The sequence below is a fragment of the Vulpes lagopus genome, chromosome 8, assembly GCF_018345385.1.
Source record: "Vulpes lagopus strain Blue_001 chromosome 8, ASM1834538v1, whole genome shotgun sequence".
NCBI classification, from domain to species: domain Eukaryota; kingdom Metazoa; phylum Chordata; class Mammalia; order Carnivora; family Canidae; genus Vulpes; species Vulpes lagopus.
Window position 1 is genome coordinate 90,849,176 of NC_054831.1, and position 21,949 is coordinate 90,871,124.

At 40.2% G+C, this 21,949-nt stretch overlaps 1 protein-coding gene and 1 long non-coding RNA gene across 3 annotated transcripts in view; one reads left to right on the top strand and one right to left on the bottom strand.

The window, feature by feature from the left end:
• Positions 1-8,277, bottom strand: part of PPP2R2B (protein phosphatase 2 regulatory subunit Bbeta) — a 448,486-nt gene extending 440,209 nt beyond the window's left edge. The window contains exons 1-2 of one of the 2 annotated variants that reach the window (XM_041767142.1): positions 8,140-8,277; positions 7,941-8,018 (exon numbers count right to left, since the gene is read on the bottom strand). In XM_041767142.1, the coding sequence (XP_041623076.1) occupies positions 7,941-8,018; positions 8,140-8,149 (88 nt within the window). In that variant the 5' untranslated portion in view covers positions 8,150-8,277. The remainder of the gene's footprint in view (positions 1-7,940; positions 8,019-8,139) is intronic. The other variant, XM_041767141.1, reaches the window with a different exon arrangement.
• The window catches only part of LOC121497475, a 42,650-nt gene extending 21,405 nt beyond the window's left edge, over positions 1-21,245 (top strand). Inside the window, exon 3 of the long non-coding RNA XR_005989479.1 lies at positions 21,177-21,245. This is a non-coding gene — a long non-coding RNA (uncharacterized LOC121497475). The remainder of the gene's footprint in view (positions 1-21,176) is intronic.
• The last annotated feature ends 704 nt before the right edge of the window (positions 21,246-21,949 follow it).

Sequence of the window (21,949 nt, forward strand, 5' to 3'; positions counted from 1 at the left end):
TAAACTGCTTAAGCAAGTGGTGGTGGGGGGGGCAACAGTGTCTTGTTCACTCAGCCTAGAGCCTGACACATAGTAGGTGCTCCATATATATTTGTTTTGTAAACACATTTCAGGTGATTGGCATTTGGGCATAGGTGAAAGGATCAGCCACAAAGCCTACTCTCTTTCTTGGTCTGGAACATGCTTAATTACCTAATGCTTACAAAGAGAAAAGGATGTTTGACCCAGGTCCTGGAGTCAGGAGAACTTGCTTCCTCTCCCCCCACAGAGCCTTGTGAGCTTCCTGGGTGTCAACTTCTCACCAGCCTGCCTTCAGAGTACCGCAAGCCTATAGCTCTCTGCATCAAGACATCCTCCGTCGCACCTGAGAAAAGTTATCTTGCAATAACTTGTTCATAATCAGACCATTTTTGCTTCTAGTGGACTGGAGCCCTGCACACAGTTAAGTTACTTAGGAAATCCCTTTGTGGAGTACAGATGCATAGTGGAGATCTGAACTTCCTTTTGACACATAGAGGAGCGGTTTTCACTCCCTCCAGCACCTGGGGCAGAGCTGGGCTGCACAGTCACCCTATATTTATTGGCATTCTGGTTTCCTTTAAAAGCACTCAAAATATGATCAGATCTCTCTCTCTCTCTCTCTCTCTCTCTCTCTCTCTCCTCTGATGCAAGGAAAGAAGAAATAGAATTTCTCAGTGTCTCTTGAATCAACCCATGTTAGGATTGTCAGAGATGCCTGTGAGATTTGCAAGCTCTATGACTCCATCCACGATGCTTGGAATCAGAATATCTAGAGGTAGTCAGTCACCAAAAGGTCACTAGCTAGGTGGCTGGACCCAGTTTCCGATTAGTCCCTCATGAACAATCTGATGTTGGTGGCTTGGCCTTGGTGATCCAGAAAGCTTCTGTCCAAACCAACAGCTCTTCTTCCTGTAACTAGAGTTCTTACCACAGCCACCACTGCACCCTGTCTCCAGGAGCAGGAGAAGCAGGCAAGCAAGGGCTTTATTTTCCATCTCATAGGCTAAGGTCTGTGGTGTAACATTATAATCACCTTGTGCCTTGTAGGATGCACAGACAGCTAAAGGTTGTTTGTCAGTCACTGACTTCTCTCTATAGAATGAGAAGGTCACAGTCTTTACTGCTTTAAGACAACCTAATCAGATTTATTTTTTATTTATTGGCAACAGCAAAAAGTCATCATCCCCAAAGGGAAACCAAAAAGCCATTTCCCAAATCCTGCATTTCTCAGTGCAAAGATGAGAATTTCCTACCTGAATATGTCAGGTAGATGACTTCCCTTTCCTAGGGAGCCACTCAGAAGCATCAGCTTTTAGTGGAGGGTGTATGGAACACAGCTCACATGGGCAGCCAAATTGTTATTTTTCTCTCATTAGGAAACAGAATCAATAGAATGCCTTACCCATTCCTCTACATGAGTTGTCTTTTCAGAAGGAGGGGAAGGAGAGAAGGCTATGCCCATGGAGCAAATCAGAATAAATATCATAGTTATCTCCCATCAATAAGATGGAATGATCTGTACTGACAGATGTTGAGGAACTGAAGAATAAGGAACAAACAAAATACTCTCAAATTGTAACATCAGAAAGAAGATGGCCACAGAAATCCCCTCAGATAATTCTGATCTCTTCCTGTGCACAGAATCATACACCAAATCTGAAGAAACTGACTCACATCCAGAGTGGGCAATTTCCACTGTGGAAAGTGCTCATGTGATGACATCTCATAGAATGTCATGTGATGAAATTGTACATGATGTGTGTGTGCTGCATAAATCAAATACAAAAATCACACAGGGTGAACCTTTCGATGTTTAAGTGTTTTCCAAAGACTAAACTAAGTGAACAAAGCTTAGAAGTCATCCTAACCATAGCAGAAGAGTGGAAGCTTTAGGCCCTTGACAATTGTTTGTTGAGTGCATGTCAACAAGGTTGCATGATGTGAGACCATCCAGTACAATGGTTCCAAATACCACCAAATGTGCTGATACCTCCCTAATTTCAGTTTCTGCCTCCAATGCGTATTCTCTCTCTGAAGAGCCACACTCATGAATACAACCTTCTTCTTGGCATCTACACCTGAGTGTCTTATAAACATTTCACACTTAGTATGTGCAAAATGAAGCTCATAATTTTTCTCCCTGCCACTCTAAAATATGCTACTTTGGTCTATAGACTATTTTGAGCTAAAGGCACTTAAAAAAATAGCAAATGTAAGGAGTGGCTTTCTCAGAACTTCTGCTTATTTGCATTAAGACATAGTCTCCAAAAGGACCTCTGCTGTCACAAATTCTCTCTCCAAGAGTTTCATCAACCAGAGAAGATTGACTCTTATCCCAGGAGAGACTAGAGGAGACACCCCCACTACCACCCAACAAACTGAGTCACAAACTATCACATCTGCCAACTGTTGTTCTAAGGGCCCATTCCTCTTTCCTAAAAGTCATTTTCTTTTCTCGCAGAGGCTTACTTCCCTCCATCCTTCCTCTATTCAGATGGTACACAAACTCTCACATCTCAATGCCTTTTTGCATAGTTACTGTTTTTCCAGTGATGCCTCCAGGCACATAATATTAACAATAAATCTGTATACCCTTTCTCTGTTAATCTGCCTGTTGTCAGTTTATTTCAGATCTACCTATTGAACATCAGAGTGGGGAGAGAATGTCTTTCTTCCTCCACCCCCCAAACATGTTTCCTTCCCAGGTTTCCCAGGCTTAGCAACTGGTGCTGGTAAACTATCCAGTCACTCAAGGCCCAAACCTGGAAGCCATCTTAATTCCGTATGATATCCCTCCCCTAAAATCCAGTCCATGACCTCCAAAATATGTCTGGAATCTCTTCTCATCATCTGTACCTTCTCTTCTCTAACAAAGCCACACTGTCAGTAGAATTTCAAGAATTTATTAAAATGGTATAAATTTAAGTCTTTAAACTCCTTCAAGGACAAGGAGTCCCACTATTCTCAAAACCAAATCCGGACTCTGTGAGGTGACCTAACAGGTCCTGATCTAACCCTGTTCTACCTCTCTGGTAGGTAGCTCAAGACAACAGCTTTTTCTCACAGAGCCCCTGTCATACTGAGCTCTCCTTTATGTTTTGAGAATATCATCTTTTAGATGGCGTCAGGCCCATACAAGTCCTTGTTTTATTACTTCCTACAATGACCAAGGCATGGTTCTTTGAACGCTGGCACATTCTCTTTCTTCAGACCTTGGCTCTAGCGCCCCTCACTGAAGTGATTTCCTCCCAGAGCTCTCTCATGCCACCCCATTTACATCTTTCTTAGTGTTCATCAAAACCTCCGATGATCTCCTAGTTTTATACTTTTTTTTATTGGCTAAATTTCTCATTATAAAATCTTTTTTTTACTTGTACATCATATAATTAGTTTTTTAAAACAGCACATAGAAAATGGAAGTATATCCCAATGATATCATCACAGTATCTAATCATAGTTAGTGAACATTTTCTATGTGTTGTGTTGTTTAAAATATCTAATTATATTCTAATAACCATTCTTCAGGTTGACTTTATTATTCCAATTTTCCATATTAAGAAATGGAATAATGAAAAATTTGAGGTAACTTGCTCTTTGACAATAAGTAGTAAGGCCAAATTTTTAACCAGGTATTTTATTGTAAAACATAGGCTCAATCAGTCTACCACATAGCTTTTCCTGCAAAATACAGGGTAGTTATTAGGCGTGTTCATAGCAGTGATGTTATAAACCTTGATAATTGAAGTAAATAAATTAGGGCATATCTATGTTCATAATATGAAAGATGGTCACTATATATTGTTAAGTGAAAATATCTATTAATAAAATAGTACTTGAATTATGACCCTTTTGGTAAAAAAAAAAATGTTGATTTTGTTCGGTATAAGCTAACCAGTCTCTTTTGCAGTTTCTGGCACATGATTCCTGTTTGTTGACTGAATTAATTGATGAATATACATGATCTAGAGGTTAGAAAAAATATAACACAAACTTCAGCAATATTTGTCTGTGGATTGTAAGATTATGAATGAAATTTGTTTTCTGATATTTTCTAAGTTTTATTTAAAATTCTCTAGACCAAGAACAAACATTTTAGTAATCAAAAAAGGAAAAGAATAAAAGTTTTATTTTAAAAATTGTTTAGATTCTGTTTTGAATGACTTCTTCCCATTCAATCTATCTTTGTATCCCAAATATATGAGATTTCTACCTCTTTTGTACTCAAAGCACTCTAGTCTTGAGTCAAAGCAGGTTTTCTTTAGCTTACTTAGCCTCATATTGTTTTTACTGATGTAATTCCTTATTCTTACATACCAATTCCTGTCTCCTCCCTAAATGGTGCATTCCTTGAGAACTTGGACTCTATTTATCTTTATAACCCTTTCTTTCTAGGGCAGTGCTATGGATCTCATAAGCACTCACTCAATGTTTACTGTCGGGCTCACAGTATTATTTATCCACTATCCTACTGAATAATTTGGAATGAGAAAAATTCTAGCCTATTAGCAGGTACCTGATACACATTTAGTTAATTTAGCAATAACTGTCCCATGCTGAGCCATGTTAGAACCTGAAGTAAAGGAAAAATCAATCAGTAATATTGATGCTGTCTTTATGTTACATTTTGATATTTTGCTCATCATGAATTGTTTTAATTTTGGTTTTCAAAAAATATTGCATTAAAATCTTTATTTCTGTCAGTTTATCTGACCTCAGCCCTGCTTTTATAGTACAATATTAGCAGGTAATGAAATCTGAGCATCTTATAACAATCTAGATACTGTATATATTATATGTATATTTCTATTATATATAGAATTATATATAAATTATATATAAAAACATACATGATATATATATATATCCTAATGGACATCTGTATTGTCTCCATTTCTCATACAAAGAAACTTAAGCAGAGACATTAAGTGACTTTGCCAAGGTTACCAGCTAGAAAGTGGTAGAAATGGAAGGGCAAGTTATTAGTAGGAATACATAAGGTTGAAGGGAAACTTGAAAGCTGAATTATTTTTTTAAAAGGTTTATTTATTTATTTTAGACAGAGAGGGGGCTGGGGAAGGACAGAAGGAGAGAGAGAGAGAGAGAGAGAGAGTCTTAAGCAGACTCCACACTGAGCAAGGAGCACCACATGGGGCTCAATCTCACAACCCTGAGATCACTATCTGAGCTGACACCAAGAGTTGGATGCTTAACTGACTGAGCCACTCCGGTGGCCCTGAAAGTTGAATAATTTTTAATGCCTTTTATCAGTGTAGGAAACCAACTTGGGTAGAGCAGCCCAATTAAAAAAAAAAAAAAAGAAACTGTTAAGAACCATGATTTTTATCAAGTAAAAGTCATTATTAATTCACTCAACAAACACTCAACTGCCACGGAAGCAACTATTAGTGTGGGTTAAGTGACATCAAAGATATGGTGGCCAGGGAGCCCAGGCACAGTGGCAGTGTGCTAGTATCAAATCTGATTTCTCCTCTCAAAAAACAGTTATCGCTTTTTTCACCACATTGAAGTGGCTTTTCCAGACAAAAGTTGGTAGTGACTATCATTAATTTAAGTAAGCTACTTATTTATTATGGGCAGCAACCATATGACCACATGCTTGCTTCACCTGCATCCATGATGATCATCTAAGAGCAGGCATGTAAAATGAGACTCCTGGGCCTTCCTCCAAACTACCAAGTAAGAGCCTGCCTTTAAAACAATGTTTAGGGGATCCCTGGGTGGCGCAGCGGTTTAGCGCCTGCCTTTGGCCCAGGGCGCGATCCTGGAGACCCGGGATCGAATCCCACATCGGGCTCCCAGTGCATGGAGCCTGCTTCTCCCTCTGCCTGTGTCTCTGCCTCTCTCTCTCTCTCTCTCTCTCTCTCTCTCTCTCTCTCTCTCTGTGTGTGTGTGTGACTAATAAATAAATAAATAAATTAATTTAAAAAAAAAATTAAAACAATGTTTAAAGAGCTGAGGCCATCCAATCCTAAGACTGGGCTGAAAGCTAGCTCACCCATTTATTACCTCTGGAGCCCTTGGCAAAGAACTCAGTCTTGTGTGTATGTTTGTTTAGCTTCAGTATCCTCATAAGTAAAGTGGGAATAAAAATACCTACCTCTCATAAGGTTTTCATGAGGACCAAATTAGAATGAAGGTCTAATTATAACAATATTTATAGCAGTTTACAAATAGAGAGTACTTTCGAACTGTCAGGGATTGTGGGATGTGTACCTACATTATCTTATTAACTTCTCTTAAGCACTTAGCAGAGTCCTCACCACATAGTCAATACTCAATTGGTATGAACCATGGCCTGAGTAGCCACCCAGATCATCGTAATTAATGGGGAGCCGGTCACAGACACAAGGGTTAGGTCCAGAGTCTGAGAGTGATGGATAACCTAGAACAGGTCAGCCAGGCTGGTGGTCCCCAAAGCCAGCCTATTGCCTCAGAGTCATCTAAGCGAGCTCATTAAAACACATTGTAACACTCTGGTCCTCAAACCTCTAACTCAGTAGCTCTTGGGAGGACCTAGAAGTCTCTATTGTTTAAAAAGCCCAGACAATTTTGAATTACAGTCGATATTTATTTATTTTTTTACGGCCAATATTTAAAGCAAGTGGTTAACTTGAGTTTCAGATTTCTTAAAATTTATCAAGTTAAGGAATAAGTCATTTTTTCCCCTTGCCTTTTTCAGCTCCAGGGCCTAGGACAATGCTGCCATACAGAAGTGCTCAGAAATATTTTGGATTTGATGAGCATAAAATGGGCCTAATAAAGCCTGTTTTGTCTGCTTCCCAGGGGCTTTATGAGAAGTGTTTAGAAAGCTCCAGTCTATAGTACACCTAAAAAACAGAAGATGCCATACAGTAGTGTTTTATAGATTTAGTTATTAACTTCTTTTACTGTGCCTTCTCTCTCCCTTTAAACATAAATCGTTTAGTTTGGAGGTATCCACTGTTATATTGGATTTCTAAAAATAAATTACAGCAAAACTGCAGATAAAACATCTCCTCCAAATTACTCAAAATTATTTTTACTCAAATTATTTTTACTCAGAATTAAAATGCTGTAGAATGACCCAAAATTTCACATTAAAGTTCAATCCTGTCAACTATTCAGTTCCTTATTCATTTCTATTAGCTTTAGATCTGTCTTATGGCACATCTGGTTATCTCTACTGACTGCCGACACAATACAGTCTATTGCAGGCACCCTTGCTGCATCCCACTAGAACAGCGAAACCTTTAAGGACACTCAGCAGGGCCATTCTAGTTCCTTCCAGTTGCCTATCATTCAACTATTTTCAAATACAGACATCCTTTGGGAGAGTCCTGGAAATCTCCGAGCTCAGGCTTATGAGAGAATTAGAAACAAGTTCTCCAGAATGAGGGAAATGAATGTGGTAGCTCAAGAAAAGGGCCTGGAATAGGAAAATCTGAGAGCCAGAAAGGCAGTTATATGTTAATGCTGGGACTCAGTGCAGACATAGTTTATGAGACTAGACTTGAATTCTTCACTCTCCCTGGGTGCTGCATGTAGAGAGAAGCAAGTGATCCTCAACAGAAAATGGAAGGAGGATATTAATGTCTGACCACACAACCACATCTGGGCTTCCAATCCTCCAGAGCTGATAGATGGTCACCAAACACAACTTGCCCAAGGGTAACCTTTCCTTCTGTGCAAACCTATTTCACTGAAAGTTCATTTCAGTGCTGCCTCATTTGTGGGAATAAAAGAAGCTTCCAAAGAATAAAAGGATGGAAAGAAATCACTAAATCTATTTCTAGCTCAGAAGGCCATTCTGGGATGTATGGGACCTCGCATTCATGGACACAAAGGTAAATGTTTTCAACTCTGGAACCGGCATAGAACCCCAAGGAGGCAAGGAAAAGAGCAGAGGAAGCTTCTCCTACCTTCCGTGGCTCCGATCTCGATGGTGCCTTTCACTTGGCTGAAGCACCATAGTGTGTCCTGGGTGAGTGCCCCAATTCCTGAAAGCAACACAAGGAGATACTTCAGGTTAGGTGAGAGTTCCTTGTTATCCTTTAAAAGGCCAACCAGAAAGGAGGCACGTGGTGTAAGGCATGCATTTCTAGAAGGAGACTTGCACACCAGGTATCATCCCGTTGGAGAGGAGACCCTAACCAGCGCTGGGAGAAGGTCTGGGCTGCAAGCAGTGTGTCCTGCTGTGAATCAGGGCTCTGTCCCCTCCATCTGACCACGCTGGGGCTCCTCTGAGCTGGAGCAATTGGAGTCCGTCCCTTCTGGTCCCCTGGCAGCGCCCTGGAGCGGGCCTGCCCTCACACCCTGTGTGACTGCCCCTTTTCATGGGAATACTAATGCTCTCGATTGTTTTCCTCCTGTGGTGTAGGGAGGAGAAAGAGGCAGTTCGTTAGAGGGAAGAGAGGAAAAGAAAGACAACTTCTTTTTTTTCTTTCTTTAAACTGGTTTCACTGCCTGATCGGCCAGTAAGGGGTCAGATACTTAGAACTTGTGTCTCTCTTGTTCACTTCTTGACTGCTTGCCAAAGTCCGAGCTGACTGCAGAGGAGAGGAAAGCAAAAAACAGGTTGGGGATGGGGGCTGGAGGGGGGCGCCTGCTGACAGCCCTAGGGAGTCAGCGCTGACAAATGTGACCTATTTTGTGCCGTGGGGATTTGTGTCTCAAATGTGGACCCAACCTTTGAGGGGAGGGTTGCGTTTTCTGGCTTTTCTGGCTTCTGGTTTCTACAAATATATGTATCTGGTATGAATGCATATACTAATATACCTACTAATATATTTATGAATAATAATATGTGTGTTCAAGTCGAAAAAAGTCCCTTTCAAGGCACTTCTGAATAGCAGCGGTGCCAGTTTATGTCTTGACAGCCTGGCTGTTCCCTTCAACTCGACTAGGTTTTAATATTAAGAGGAATGAAAATTAAGAGGAATATTTCATCATCAATTTTAGGAGAGGCTATCATTTTCAGAATGGTTATATTAGTAAAAAAGAGAAAGCAAGTATTAAAACCAAAGTGACTTTCTAAAAATGCACACAAAACTCAATAGCCATCCTATCCTCAGTGTGCGTGACGGACCTTCACTGAACTCTATGGAAGCCTTCACTCCCTCAGCCACATGAAATAAAGGCTGGGCCCTACATGCTTTTCTCGTTGTTGGTGACCTCACATTTGAAGGAAGCTGCTTAGGGTCACTATTAAGGGCACACACTTGGCACACAGGTGGCTCAGTCGGTTAAGCCTCTGCCTTTGGCTCAGGTCATGATTTCTGGATCCTGGGATCAAGCCCCACATCAGGTTCCCCACTCACTGGGGAGTCTGCTTCTCCCTCTGCCTCTGCCCTGCCCCCTCACTTATGTGCTCTCTCTTTGATATAATTAAAACACACACACACAGACACACACTTTACAGTCAGACTGGGTCTACAGTTTGGCTCAGACCTAGGACAAGTCCCCAAACTGAGGAGACTGTGTTTTTCTATTTTAAAAGTGGCAATAATAGTAATTGTACCCATCTCTCAGAGTTTTTATAGATATTACAAGTGCTCAGCACAGGGGCATCTGGGTGATGCAGTCAGGTAAGCATCCGACTCTTGATTTCAGCTCAGATCATGATTTCAGGGTTGAGATTGAGTCCCACATTGTCAGGCTCCACGCTCAGCACAGATTCTGCCTGAGATTCTCTCTTTCCCTCTTCTCTGCCCCTCCCCCAATGCTCTCTCTCTCTCTCTCTCTCAAATAAATAAATAAATCTTAAAAGGAAAGTGCCTAGCGGGGATCCCTGGGTGGCTCAGCGGTTTGGCGCCTGCCTTTGGCCCAGGGCGTGATCCTGGAGTCCCGGGATCGAGTCCCACATCAGGCTCCTGGCGTGGAGCCTGCTTCTCCCTCTGCCTGTATCTCTGCCTCTCTCTATGTCTATCATGAATAAATAAATAAAATCTTTAAAAAAAAGAAAAGAAAAGTGCCTAGCACAATGAAGCAACCTAATAAAGGATGTTATTGCTATTATTGACACAGATTCTAAAAAGTTCGATAGTAAAAAACAAAACAAAACAAAACAAAACACCAGCTGAGAAATTTCCAGTGAGTTGCTATAAGGCAGGCACCATGCTCAGCACTTTATACAGAGGATCTCATTCTCATACAGATCACGAGGAGGGTACTATTCGAACCCTCATTTTACAGTGAAGAAGCAAAGCCCCAGGAAGTGTTGGTAACTCATCCGAGCTCATACCTAGAACACGGCAGAGCTGGGATTTCCACCCAGGCTGTCTGAATCCCAGTCTCCCAGTGCGCTGAGGTCAGACTTCCCCTTAAACAGTTAGGGCTCTGAGACCCACAGAACCTGCACAGCTTAAACTGCAGTCACATCTGGAGGGCTGAAAATTCCCCATGTTCATTATTAAAATCCCTATGTCTCCTTTAAGGCTACACAAGGTTAAAATTTCCTAATGAAATTAGCATCTGGGAGGGAGAAAGGAAGGTATTTGGCAATATTTGTTAGAACGACCACACCCACCATCCTACTGCTGATCTTGGATTGTACGTCTAGTTCTGATCTTGGATTTCAGCATCAGACACTCTCTGGTAAGTTCTTACCCTTCCTGTGAGCTCTCACCGGCACTCTCTAAACTGCCAATCCTACTGTTGAGGTTGTGACTGCATCACTTCTTAAGGAACTTCAGCTATGGATGAGGGGTCTCCTGATTTTTGTCCTGGCACAGCTCCTGTAGTTTCTATCTCACTAGGTATGACTCTAGGTATAGAGACTGTACTCACTGTACTCATCACAAAGCCTGTAAAGTAAGCAGACCGACCACACACACACACACACACACACACACCTAGGCAGATTGAGATGAGCCAATGTATACAGATTCACATTGTTTCAGGGAATTTGAGCTTTAGAAGAAAAATCGCCTGTTGTGAAATCAACTTATTTCACATTTGAAAACTCAAGTTTAAAAAAAAACCTCAAGTTATAGAAAGTTACCAACTTGCTCTGAGTCGCAAAGGAATCATGTGACCAATTTGCTGTCCATGACGATTCTGACCATCACCCCTAGATAGGTTGCCTGGGGCTATGAGTTCAGTTGATGAGAGTTCAATTGATTAGTATAAGAAATCAAGGCAGCCAGAGCTTTTGGCAGATTTCTTGTCTAGGGCAGTCTTTGACTGGACCCAGTTTCTGTCTTCCACCAAGATCATGGCCAAATGATGCCATCAGTGATCTAAAGACAGTTTGGGCCATGCCTTCTCTATCCTAAAAGTGACAAACAGCAGGTGAGAATGCAAATGCCAAGCGGGTTAGGACGTACGTGTGAAAAGCTGGCCAGGAGTAGGATACTCAGAGGAGCAGACACTTCACGTGAGTCAATGATCAGCTCTGGAAGGGTAAGATGATGGACCCTGGAGAAACCAGGCCTTGTCTACAGGGGGCAGCAGCTACTCAGATCCAGCTGAGAGCTGCCATGAAGGATTCCAGCCTAGTGCTATCTAATTGGCTTTTTCCAAGAGAAGCCAGAAATCAGGATTATTATGTGAAAGCTCAAATTTTTTAAATAGTGTCAACCAATTCAAATTAGAATTCCATGTGGCTCATACAACATAGGACAAACACTTCACATCTGCAGGCTGAATACGGTCTTTGTGCCACCAATCTGCAAACCTCTGTGCAGAATATTTGAGCTGAAATCACCTTAGAGAATACACTGTCCATCTTCACCATTTGGCAGATGAGAAAGCAAAGCCCCAAAGCGAGAAAGAACTCGCAGCACGGTGGAGTTACTTTATCTGCAGACTTAGGACGCTAAGGTGACAATCCTAATTCTTATACCAGATTTCCTTTTACCTCCAAGCTACCTCCCATGGTGATGGTTTGGTGAGATATCTGTCTGGATTTAATGAATGCTCTTCAGGGAAGTGTATTTGATTGCTAAAGTGGATGACCGAGAGAATTAAGCTGACATAGTGAGGAAGGAAAATTTGTTTCTCTTAAATTACAGACCTTGACAGCTTCCCTAAATGCCAGTGCCAAATGACACTCCAGTTGCTATGGTAACGGTGTCAATAAGCAACATTCTCTATCAGGAAGCTGATGCAAATACAGTAGCTAAACATCTTGGAAGATGCTCATTCCTCTCTCCCCACAACTATGGCTCAGAAAGGCCCTGAGTCTCATCTGATGAAAGGCTAGCAGGTCAACCCACTGAGGGCATACACCTGTCTTCTTCCCAGGATCACATAACAGCTGATTTCTAAATCTGGTCAGACCTTGAAGATCGTTTGTTCCAGTTGCCTCATTTGAAGGCAGAGGACACTGAGGCACAGAGGGGGCATGGCCATGCAGCGAGCTGGCAGGAGCTTTGGAGCCAGATCCCAGAGCTTCTATGCCCAGCACAGGCTCTTCTCCTTGTACTGCCCAGCAGGGCCCTTCAGAGTTGAGGCTGGCCTCTGTGCTACCTCTTCTGTGCCAACTTGGCTGTGTGAATACAATGAACAGAGGGTGTGACACACAGCAAATAAAGCTCCTTATTGATTGGGAGGCCACTGTAAAGAGTTGTTTTCATGGACTTGGCATCAGCAGTGTGCTCCTCTCTGCAGAGAGGGAGAGGTGATCCTTGCCCAGAGAAATTTTTTCTGAGAAGAATGTGTTTTGAAATTGGCTATGATATAAGCTGTAGATGTGCATTCACCTACTTAGAAGGAGCCTACAAGTATGCAATCCTCTCTAAGGGTGTTGTTTTGATACCATGAGAACTTAAGGCAGGCACTCAGGATGAATGGATATCTTGATAAAATACCAGCTCCAACTTGGTGTAAAAATCTTTCTATTGAAGATGCCAGGTTTCAAAGAGAAGAGACACAGCTGCACCAGAGGCATTTACAAACAAGGGCATTCCATACTTAAAGTAATAAAAGAGAGACTTTCATTTTTTTCATTCCCGACTTCAATGCCTCATATACTGCTTAATTTTAGCTGCTGCTGCTGCATTTAGTAAAGACCGGTTACTTCTACATCCCCAAATTGACAGTGAGCTCATGAAAAATACGGGCAAGCAGAAAAAATAGGTCAGATTTTTCAACCAAATGTTTCCCTTTCTTTGCACCAAAATGAATCAATGATTAAAGACATTTCAGTAAAATCATAATTGAATTGAGCCTGCTGTATTTAATTCACTGGATGAATTCAAGTGACAGTCAAGCAAACTGTTAACTGGATAAACTGACTATTTCAACCGTCCATGTGATGATGGAAGAAAGAGGAAGGAAGTGGAAGAAAGTGCCTACTTTGATTAATAAGAAAGTATAATCAAGAGGGACCCATGGAGGTGATTTAATTCATGAGTGAGGAAATCTTGGGCTGTCCCTGACACAGTACAACTCCTCATTTTTTATCACTTTCTTGATCCTGCATTCTCAGAATTCATTTGCTGAACAAAGAAAAGGAGTTTTACACTCTCAAATAACTAATAATGCTGCAAGATGCCTCACTGGAAACCTCACTCTATTTTTTTTTTTAATTTAAACTCAAGTTAGCTAACATATAGAGTAATATTGGTTTCAGGAGTAGAATTTAGTAATTCATCACTTACGTATGTAACACCCAGTGCTCATCCCAACAAGTGCCCTCCTTAATACCCACCACTCATTTAGCCCATTCCGTCACCCATTTCCCATCCAGAAACCCTCTGTTTGTTCTCTATAGTTAAGAGCAAAATAAGTCAGCCAGAGACAGACAAATTTCATATGATCTCACTCATATGTGGAATTTTAAAAATAAAACAGATTAACATAGGAGAAGGGAAGGAAAAATAAAATAAAGACAGAGAAGGAGGCAAACCATAAGACACATTTAAATATAGAGAAACCTCACTGTTTTACAAAACAAGTGGAGGTGTCTAATATCCTCAAGACGACTGATGCAAATGTTTGTATATTAGATGCTGAGAAAATAAGATGGTTGTTACTTATCACCCAATGCATTGTAACCTGCCAACCTATTTGTGTCTTTATAGCTAAAGTGTGTTTCCCGTACACCACATATACTTAGATTTTTTTAATTCAATCTGAAAATCTCTGCCTTTCAATTGGAGTGTTTATAACATTCACAGTTATTGTGCTTACTGAAATAGGTTTAAATCTATTGTCTTGTTTCCTATTTGTTTTCTTCTGGGTTTTGTTTTCTTTCTCCACTTTTACTGTCTTTTTGGTTTATTGGATATTTTCATGACATCATCTAATTTTTTAGTATTGAGCTATACTTCTTAGTTTTGTTACTTTAATGTTTGTTACAGGCTTTATAGTATACCTAAATTATCAGTCTACCTTTTAGTGCTTTTATACTACTTCATACATAGTACAAAAACCTTAAATAGTATATTTCCATTTATTCTCCTCAATTTCCATGATATTATTCTTCCAAAGACTACTTTTATGTTATAAACCTCACTTTTTTTTATCATTTTGTTCAAATAGTCAATTATCCTCTAAAATGATTTAAATAATAATTTTAAAAAGCTTTCATTTTTACTATATGGTTACAACTCCTGGCGCCCTAAATGTCTTTCTGTCCTTCTGTATTTCCACCTGGTATCATTTTCCTTCTGCCTGAAAACTTCCTTTAATACTTCTTGTGGTGAAGATCTGCTGGATACAAATTCTTTCAGCTTTTATATGTCTGAAAATGTTTTTAAAGTGCATTTTCACTGGGTATGGAATTCTAAGTTGACAAGGGTTTTCCTTTAGTACTTTAAGGATGATGCTTCATTGTTTTCAACAAGATAACTGCTGTTAGTTTTAACTTTGTTCTTCTGTATGTGTCTTTTTTCTTCTGGCTGCTTTTAAATTTTCCCTTTATCTTGGGTTTTGAGCAGTCTTTTATTTCTTCCATATTTCAAAAATTAATTTGAAAGCTTGTAACAGAATTATAATGACAGCCTTTATGTCCTTGTCTGCTAATTCTAACATCTGTGTCAGTTCTGGATTAGTTCCAATTAATTCTCCTCCTCATTATGATCTCTATTCTCCTCCTTTTCATACCGGGTAATTTTTTATTGGATGACAGACACTGAATCTTACCTGGTTGTGTGCTGTATTTGTGTATTTTTGTTTTCCTTTAAATATATTTTTTATCTTTCTCCTGAGAGGCAATTAAGTTGGAAACATGTGTGATCTCTTCAGGTCTTGCTTTTAAGATTTATTAACCAGCACCAGAGCTCAATTTAGTCTCAGGCTAATTATTCTCACTACTGAGGCCATACCTTTCTGAGTACTTTGCACAATATCATACGAATTGTGAGGTTGTGGTTTGGCAGTTGGGAACAGGCACTATTGCTGGTCCTATGTGGGCACTGGGTACTGATCAACCTAATCCTCTTGGGTGGCTCCTACTGTTTCTTCACATGTATACACTGATCAGAACTCTGCTGAGGGATCCCTGGGTGGCGCAGCGGTTTGGCGCCTGCCTTTGGCCCAGGGCGCGATCCTGGAGACCTGGGATCGAATCCCACGTCGGGCTCCCGGTGCATGGAGCCTGCTTCTCCCTCTGCCTGTGTCTCTGCCTCTCTCTATCTCTCTGTGACTATCATAAATAAATAAAAATTAAAAAAAAAAAAAGAACTCTGCTGAGTACTTGATGTGGAGCCTCTCAATATACCTGGAATTCTCTTTCTGTGCACATTTCTTCTTTTCAGTTCCTTGTCCTATAAACTATACCTTTCTTAGTCACTCAGACTTTCTGTTTCATCTCCTCAATTCAGAGAACATTCTGGGATCTGCCTGGGGTCCTCTTCTCTATGCCATAGTCTGGGAAATACCTCAAGGCAGGAAACTGAAGCAATTATAGGGCTGTTTTTTTTCCCCTGAGAGACCACTGTTCTTCATTGTCTAATATCTAAAATGACTCAAAAGCCATGGCTCCATGTATCTTCTTCTTTGGTTATTTGTCACAGAAAGGAGTGTACCGATAGTCCCTATTATTCCATCTTGGTCAGAAGCAGAAGTCCAACAAACTATAGTAATATTTTTTAAAGTGTTTCTCCAGACTTGAGGATCTTACTTTAGTAGATCTGCAACAAGCACTTACCTGATATTAGGACCAGGTTTATCTGTTCTTTTCTTTTCTTTTCTTTTCTTTTTTTTTTGCCATTGGATATTTTGTTTCATAGTCAGTCATTGGTGGAAAAAAAGAAGAGAATTATACCAGGCTGCATTAACCTTCCACAAATCTCTGCCTTTCTATCAGGTGCTTTCAGAATTATTTTGCCAGCCAATGTTTCCACCTAATCAAAATAATCTTTGGCGTTAAGAAATTTCTGGCTTCCCACTGTGGCATCCTGTCATCCCTGTGACCTCAGCTGTGTCTGTCCTACAGACTACTCCCTCAGACCATGTTTTCTGAAAAAGGCTATATTAACCAATGAAACCAATTGTTCTAGGCCATAGGTTACTGTTTTAATACTTATAACAAACAGCACTGTAAGTGAATCTTTAAAGAATTCTTACAGAATTCCTGAGAGCAAAAATTTAAGTCACCAGAGAAGACTATTTCTAGATACAATGAGTATTTTGGTTCTTATTCTATTATACTGGGCAGGTATAATAATCTTTACTCATATGAAACTAACTTTGAAATTACATGCACAATCAAAACCTTTTATGATATAGTTCTGGCTTCCAACAAGATCATTGTTACGACACCAAAACACACTGGCTGCAGCAGACTCGATCACTTGAGATGGTTTATCATCTCTCTTCCATTCTGTATTCTTTCCTCATACTTATGGAAAAGTGGTGTGGTGTCAGGAACTTGTCAATGTCATACCCATCCATTTCTTCTATGTATTAACAGATTCTCCTGTTTAAACAAAAAATCAAACAAAAACATTTGTAATCTCAGACTCCCTTGCAACTGCCTAGAGTTGCCCATGTAACTTTTAACTGCTTCTGCTAGGAGTATGTAGAAACATTTTTGGTTTCATGATACATCTGTTGCTTTTCTCCCATTTTTCAGTGCCCCAGTTTTTCCTTTCTGAAATAGCGTGTGATGACAGGAGCTATTGCAGCCCTCTGGCATCCCAAAGACAGAGGATCAAAAAGACTTTGACCCTGGTATCTTCAAGCCATTGAACCAGCATAGCAACTGTCTGCCTCCAGCTTTTCATGGCAGAAAAACAAAAGAAAACAAAAACTTGATTTGTGGGAGCTACTCTTTATTCAGTTACAGCTGAATCCAATCCTCCATACAGAAATGGGAAAGAGGATGTTACCTCTCCATAATTACACAATATTTTTATTTCTTTCAAAACAAAAACTCAACAGTCATTTTTCAATTTTAAGAGGTAAATCAGTCCAGAAAAATCCATTTTACTCATCTTCTGGCTCACTACTTTCAATGATTAGCCGAAATGTCAAGCATCAAAGCACAGATAGCTACGTTATAACTCTGTATTTACACTTCTGTTTATAGACTCTGAATTCTTCAAGGGCAAGGCCTGCATCTTATTTATCTTTTCACCCTTAGAAGTTAAAACACCTCTTGGCACCTATTAAATGATCAGGAAGTGATTGTTTAATTGAATTAGAATAGAAGGAGAAGCTCTTTACTTTCATAGTGGAAGCTGTTTCCACAGAATAAAAACCAGAGCTCAGATACATAATATGAGATGCAAGCAAAAGAGAGCAAGAACATAGGGGCAGCGTTTTGTCATTGTACCAGTGTCATACCCCCTATAACACAGAGAACATTATCCCATCTACAAGGATGAAAGTATCTTCTAGCATCCTGAAGAAAGAAGCCTTAAGAGATGATTTAGCGAATACTCCTCCATTTCCAGTATTTCCTGTCTATAATTACATTTCCTCAAAGAGGGTAACATATTTAAAAAAGAGCTGTCTTCTCCTTTCCCTTATATTCCCTTTCACTATTATTTATATTCCCCAAATGAATGAGAACATATAATGTTTGTCCTTCTCCGATTGAGAAGAAATGTGTGGGAAATATCAGAAAGGGAGACAGAACATAAAGACTACTAACTCTGGGAAACGAACTAGGGGTGGTGGAAGAGGAGGAGGGCGGGGGGTGGGGGTGAATGGGTGACGGGCACTGAGGGGGGAACTTGACGGGATGAGCACTGGGTGTTATTCTGTATGTTGGTAAATTGAACACCAATAAAAAATAAATTTATTAAAAAATAAAAATAAAAAAGAGCTGTCATATTTGCTGCGCTGTTTCCCTTAAGCTGGATAGTCAGTTCTAAAGAACAAGTGGCAAAAAGCCAAACAATTCCTGCTCATTTAATTTTGTTTTCTCCTGTGCCAATTATTGACCCAACGACTGCCTTGGATCTGGCAGGAGTGGTTTTCTCAGGCCCACAGGGTCTGAGACCAATTGCAGCCAATACCAGCTTAAACTGGATTTCTTCTCAGGCCTGTGAATAAAGGTTAGACAAGTTTTCAAGACATGAAACTCCTGAGTCTTGAGTCACTGACAAATGAAACTGTCTGAGTGTGAGATCATATCCCTGCTTCAAGGCTTCAAAGACCATTTTTGGATTCATATTGCTCTGATGGCAAGGACAGATAGAATGTGGCCCAATGGAAGCAGGAAATTTTGATGCTGAAAATTGTTAGGAATTTTATATATTGGACACCATTCTCTTCAAATCCACAGTACCACAAAGCTAAGAAAGATCACTCATAGTGTAGAGCCTTGCGTATTTTGAATTGATTCAGAAAAGCAGAGTTGAAAAGCCCAGTTTTCCTACAAGCTGGGGGGCGATGGATATACAATGAGGATTTTTAAATGAAGGCTGAATTTGCAACCATTCATTTCAACACGCACGCCTAGACCACCTGATAAATAATACATTTGTATTATGCTTATGAAACATGCAAATGGAGTCCAATTTGCAAATAAATGCCTTGAAGAATTTTTTACAACATCAGAGGTAACTGAATCCTAGGGTTCTTTGCATTCTTATTTGTGAGGTTTTTATTTTATTTTGTGACAGCTGCCATAAATTCAATTAAACTCTATGGCAAATGAAATTTTGGCTGGTTTTTTTTTTCTTGCTGAAAGAAGAAAATGATCAAAAAGTTGGCAAGATGGGAAGCAATAAGCACATTTGCAAACAGGGAAATCAAACAGCGCCACATCAAAATGCGAAGGAAGGAAACCCAGTCAGCTAAGCAGGTACAGCCTTACTTATTATCCTTGTCCTTCACCACCCCCCACCATTCTCAACATTCATTCCTTGCTATGGAAAAAAGCGGATGCAATTAGAATCTGCCAAGTGAGAAACTACAATAATGCTCTGACAGCAAACGGAAATAGAAAGCAAAAACTCACAATCTGCAGCCATGGAAAATACTGCAGGGGATGGACATCTGAACATGTTCCAGGATCCTAGGGCAGCCCCTGGCAGCCACCCAGAGCACATGAGGTAAAGCATGTTCAATAATGGCTTCTTATATACTGAAGCAGCCAATTCTGTCTGACATATTTACCCACCGAGGTACGCACATGTAACAGAAACATGCGTACAGAAATGGAAAAACATGGCCATTGAATTCCCTTTACACATGTCCTCTAGCCCTACAGCTATACCATTGAGGCTCTGCTTCATGCTTAGCCCAAGAGAAACACGGATCACACAGTCCCCACAACAGCCCATGGGTTAAGTGATTATAAGTAAGAAAATTAAAGCATAGAGTGGTGAAGGGTCTTGTCCAAGGTCATATGGCTGAGTGTGACAAAGCTACAATCAGAAATCAGCCCAGTGAGCCTGAAATCAGGCTTCCCACCTCCTGTCTTCTCCAGCAGGTACCGATGTTGTGAAAAAGAGATGGTATTTCTGCAACCCAAATTCTATCCTACGTGTAGACAAAAGCTTGCTGGTTAAAAAGCACCTCTGGGTTCCTTTGGTAAATAAAGCATTCATTAGTAAAAGTAAATCAGTACATTCAGATTTTTCTTAAAACTACACATACACCAAGTACAGAAAGCAGCAGACAGAGGGGCATAAGAAAGTAAACACAGAAATGAACTATTGGGACTTCACCAACAGAAAAAGATGCCCAGCAAAGCAAACAGTTGACAAAACCAAAAGACAACCTACAGAATGGGGGAAGATATTTATGAATGTCTTATCTGATAAAGGATCCAAGAGCTGTTAAGAATTTATCAGACTCAACACCCAAAAACCAAATAATCTGTCAAGAAATGGGCAGAAGACATGAACAAACATTTCCCCAAAGAAGACATACAAATGACCAAAAAACACATGAAAAAACACTCAACCTCACTTGGCATCAGGGAAATACAGATCAAAACCACAATGAGATACCATCTCACACCGATCAGAATGACTAAAATTAACAAGACAGGCAACAACAGATGTTGGCGAGGACGCAGAGAAAGGGGAACCCTCTTTTACTGCTGGTGGGAACTCAAGCTGGTGTAGCCACTCTGGAAAACAGCATGGAGGTTCCTCAAAAAGTTAAAAATAGAGCTACTCTATGACCCAGCAACTTCACTACTAGGTATTTACCCCAAAGATAAAAATGTAGTGATCTGAAGGGGCACCTGCACCCAGTGTTTATAGCAGCGACGTCCACAATAGCCAAACTATGGAAAGAGCCTAGATGTTCATTGATAGATAATGGAATATTACTCAGCCATCAAAATCTAAAATCTTACCATTTGCAACACCATGGATAGAACTAGAGAGTATTATACTAAGTGAAGTAAGTCAATCAGAGAAAGACAATTATTATACAATCTCACTCATATGTGGAATTTAAGAAACAAAACAAAGGCTCATAGGGGAATGGAGGGAAAAATAAATCAGTGAAGCAGACAAACCATAAGAGACTCTTAACCATAGGAAACAAAGTGAGGGTCGCTGGAAGGGAGTGTTGGGGGGATGGAGTAACTGGATGATGGGCATTATGGAGGCATGTGTTGTAATGAGGACTGGGTGTTATATGCAACTGGTGAATCACTGAACTCTGCCTCCAAAACTGATAATATTCTATAGATTAATTAATTTAATTTAAATAAAATAAACTTTTTTTAAAAAAAAAAAGAAAGGAAATAGTTTGCTTTTTGATGACCTGAATTTTCCTCCTCATCCTTGTTCTTTCAGGTCATACAGCTCCCATGCATGGGAAGACTTCTTGTCTGATTGGAGCAGAGGCTGCTAGAAAGTGTCTCCTGAAGGAACTAGGTGCAGGGAGAGCCCCACAACAATAGACAACATGGCTCACCTGCTGAAATGACCCCACTGAATCAGATTCAGGATGATCATCATGGAGGGGAGCTGCTGAGGGAAACATCACTCTGCAGGGCATAAGCTACTTTCTGTCTCCTATAGTTTTGTGCAAAAGAAGATGTCTGAATCATAAATCATGGGAAGAACAATTACAATGGCAGGAAAGATGAAGTGAGTAGAATGTGATTGGAATTGGGCCATTTCTCCAAGCTCTAGGGCTGGTACAATGCTATTTCTTATGGTATCATTATTCATCTAAAAAGTGTTCAACAAATATTTACTGAGAACCTGCTATGTTCAAGGCTGTGGGGATATGAAAAGAGCAAGGTAGCTTTTCTCATGAAAATGACACTCCAGAAGATGGGATGATATACAATGATTGAAATAAATATATAATTGGTTAAGTTGTAGTAAATTCTGTAAAGTGGAAAGAAGCTGCTCAAAGAGGGTAAAATCTACAGGGAAACTAGTTTTTATAAGGTCAGGAAGCCATCCCCCCGCCCCCGGCCTCAACAAAGTGACATCTGAACAAAGACCTTAAAAAAGTGAATGAGACAGACAGCCAGGAAAGGTCATTCCAGAAAAATCTGCAAAATCCCTGAGACTGGTAAGTGCTCCACATGTTCAGGGGACACTAAGGAAATGCT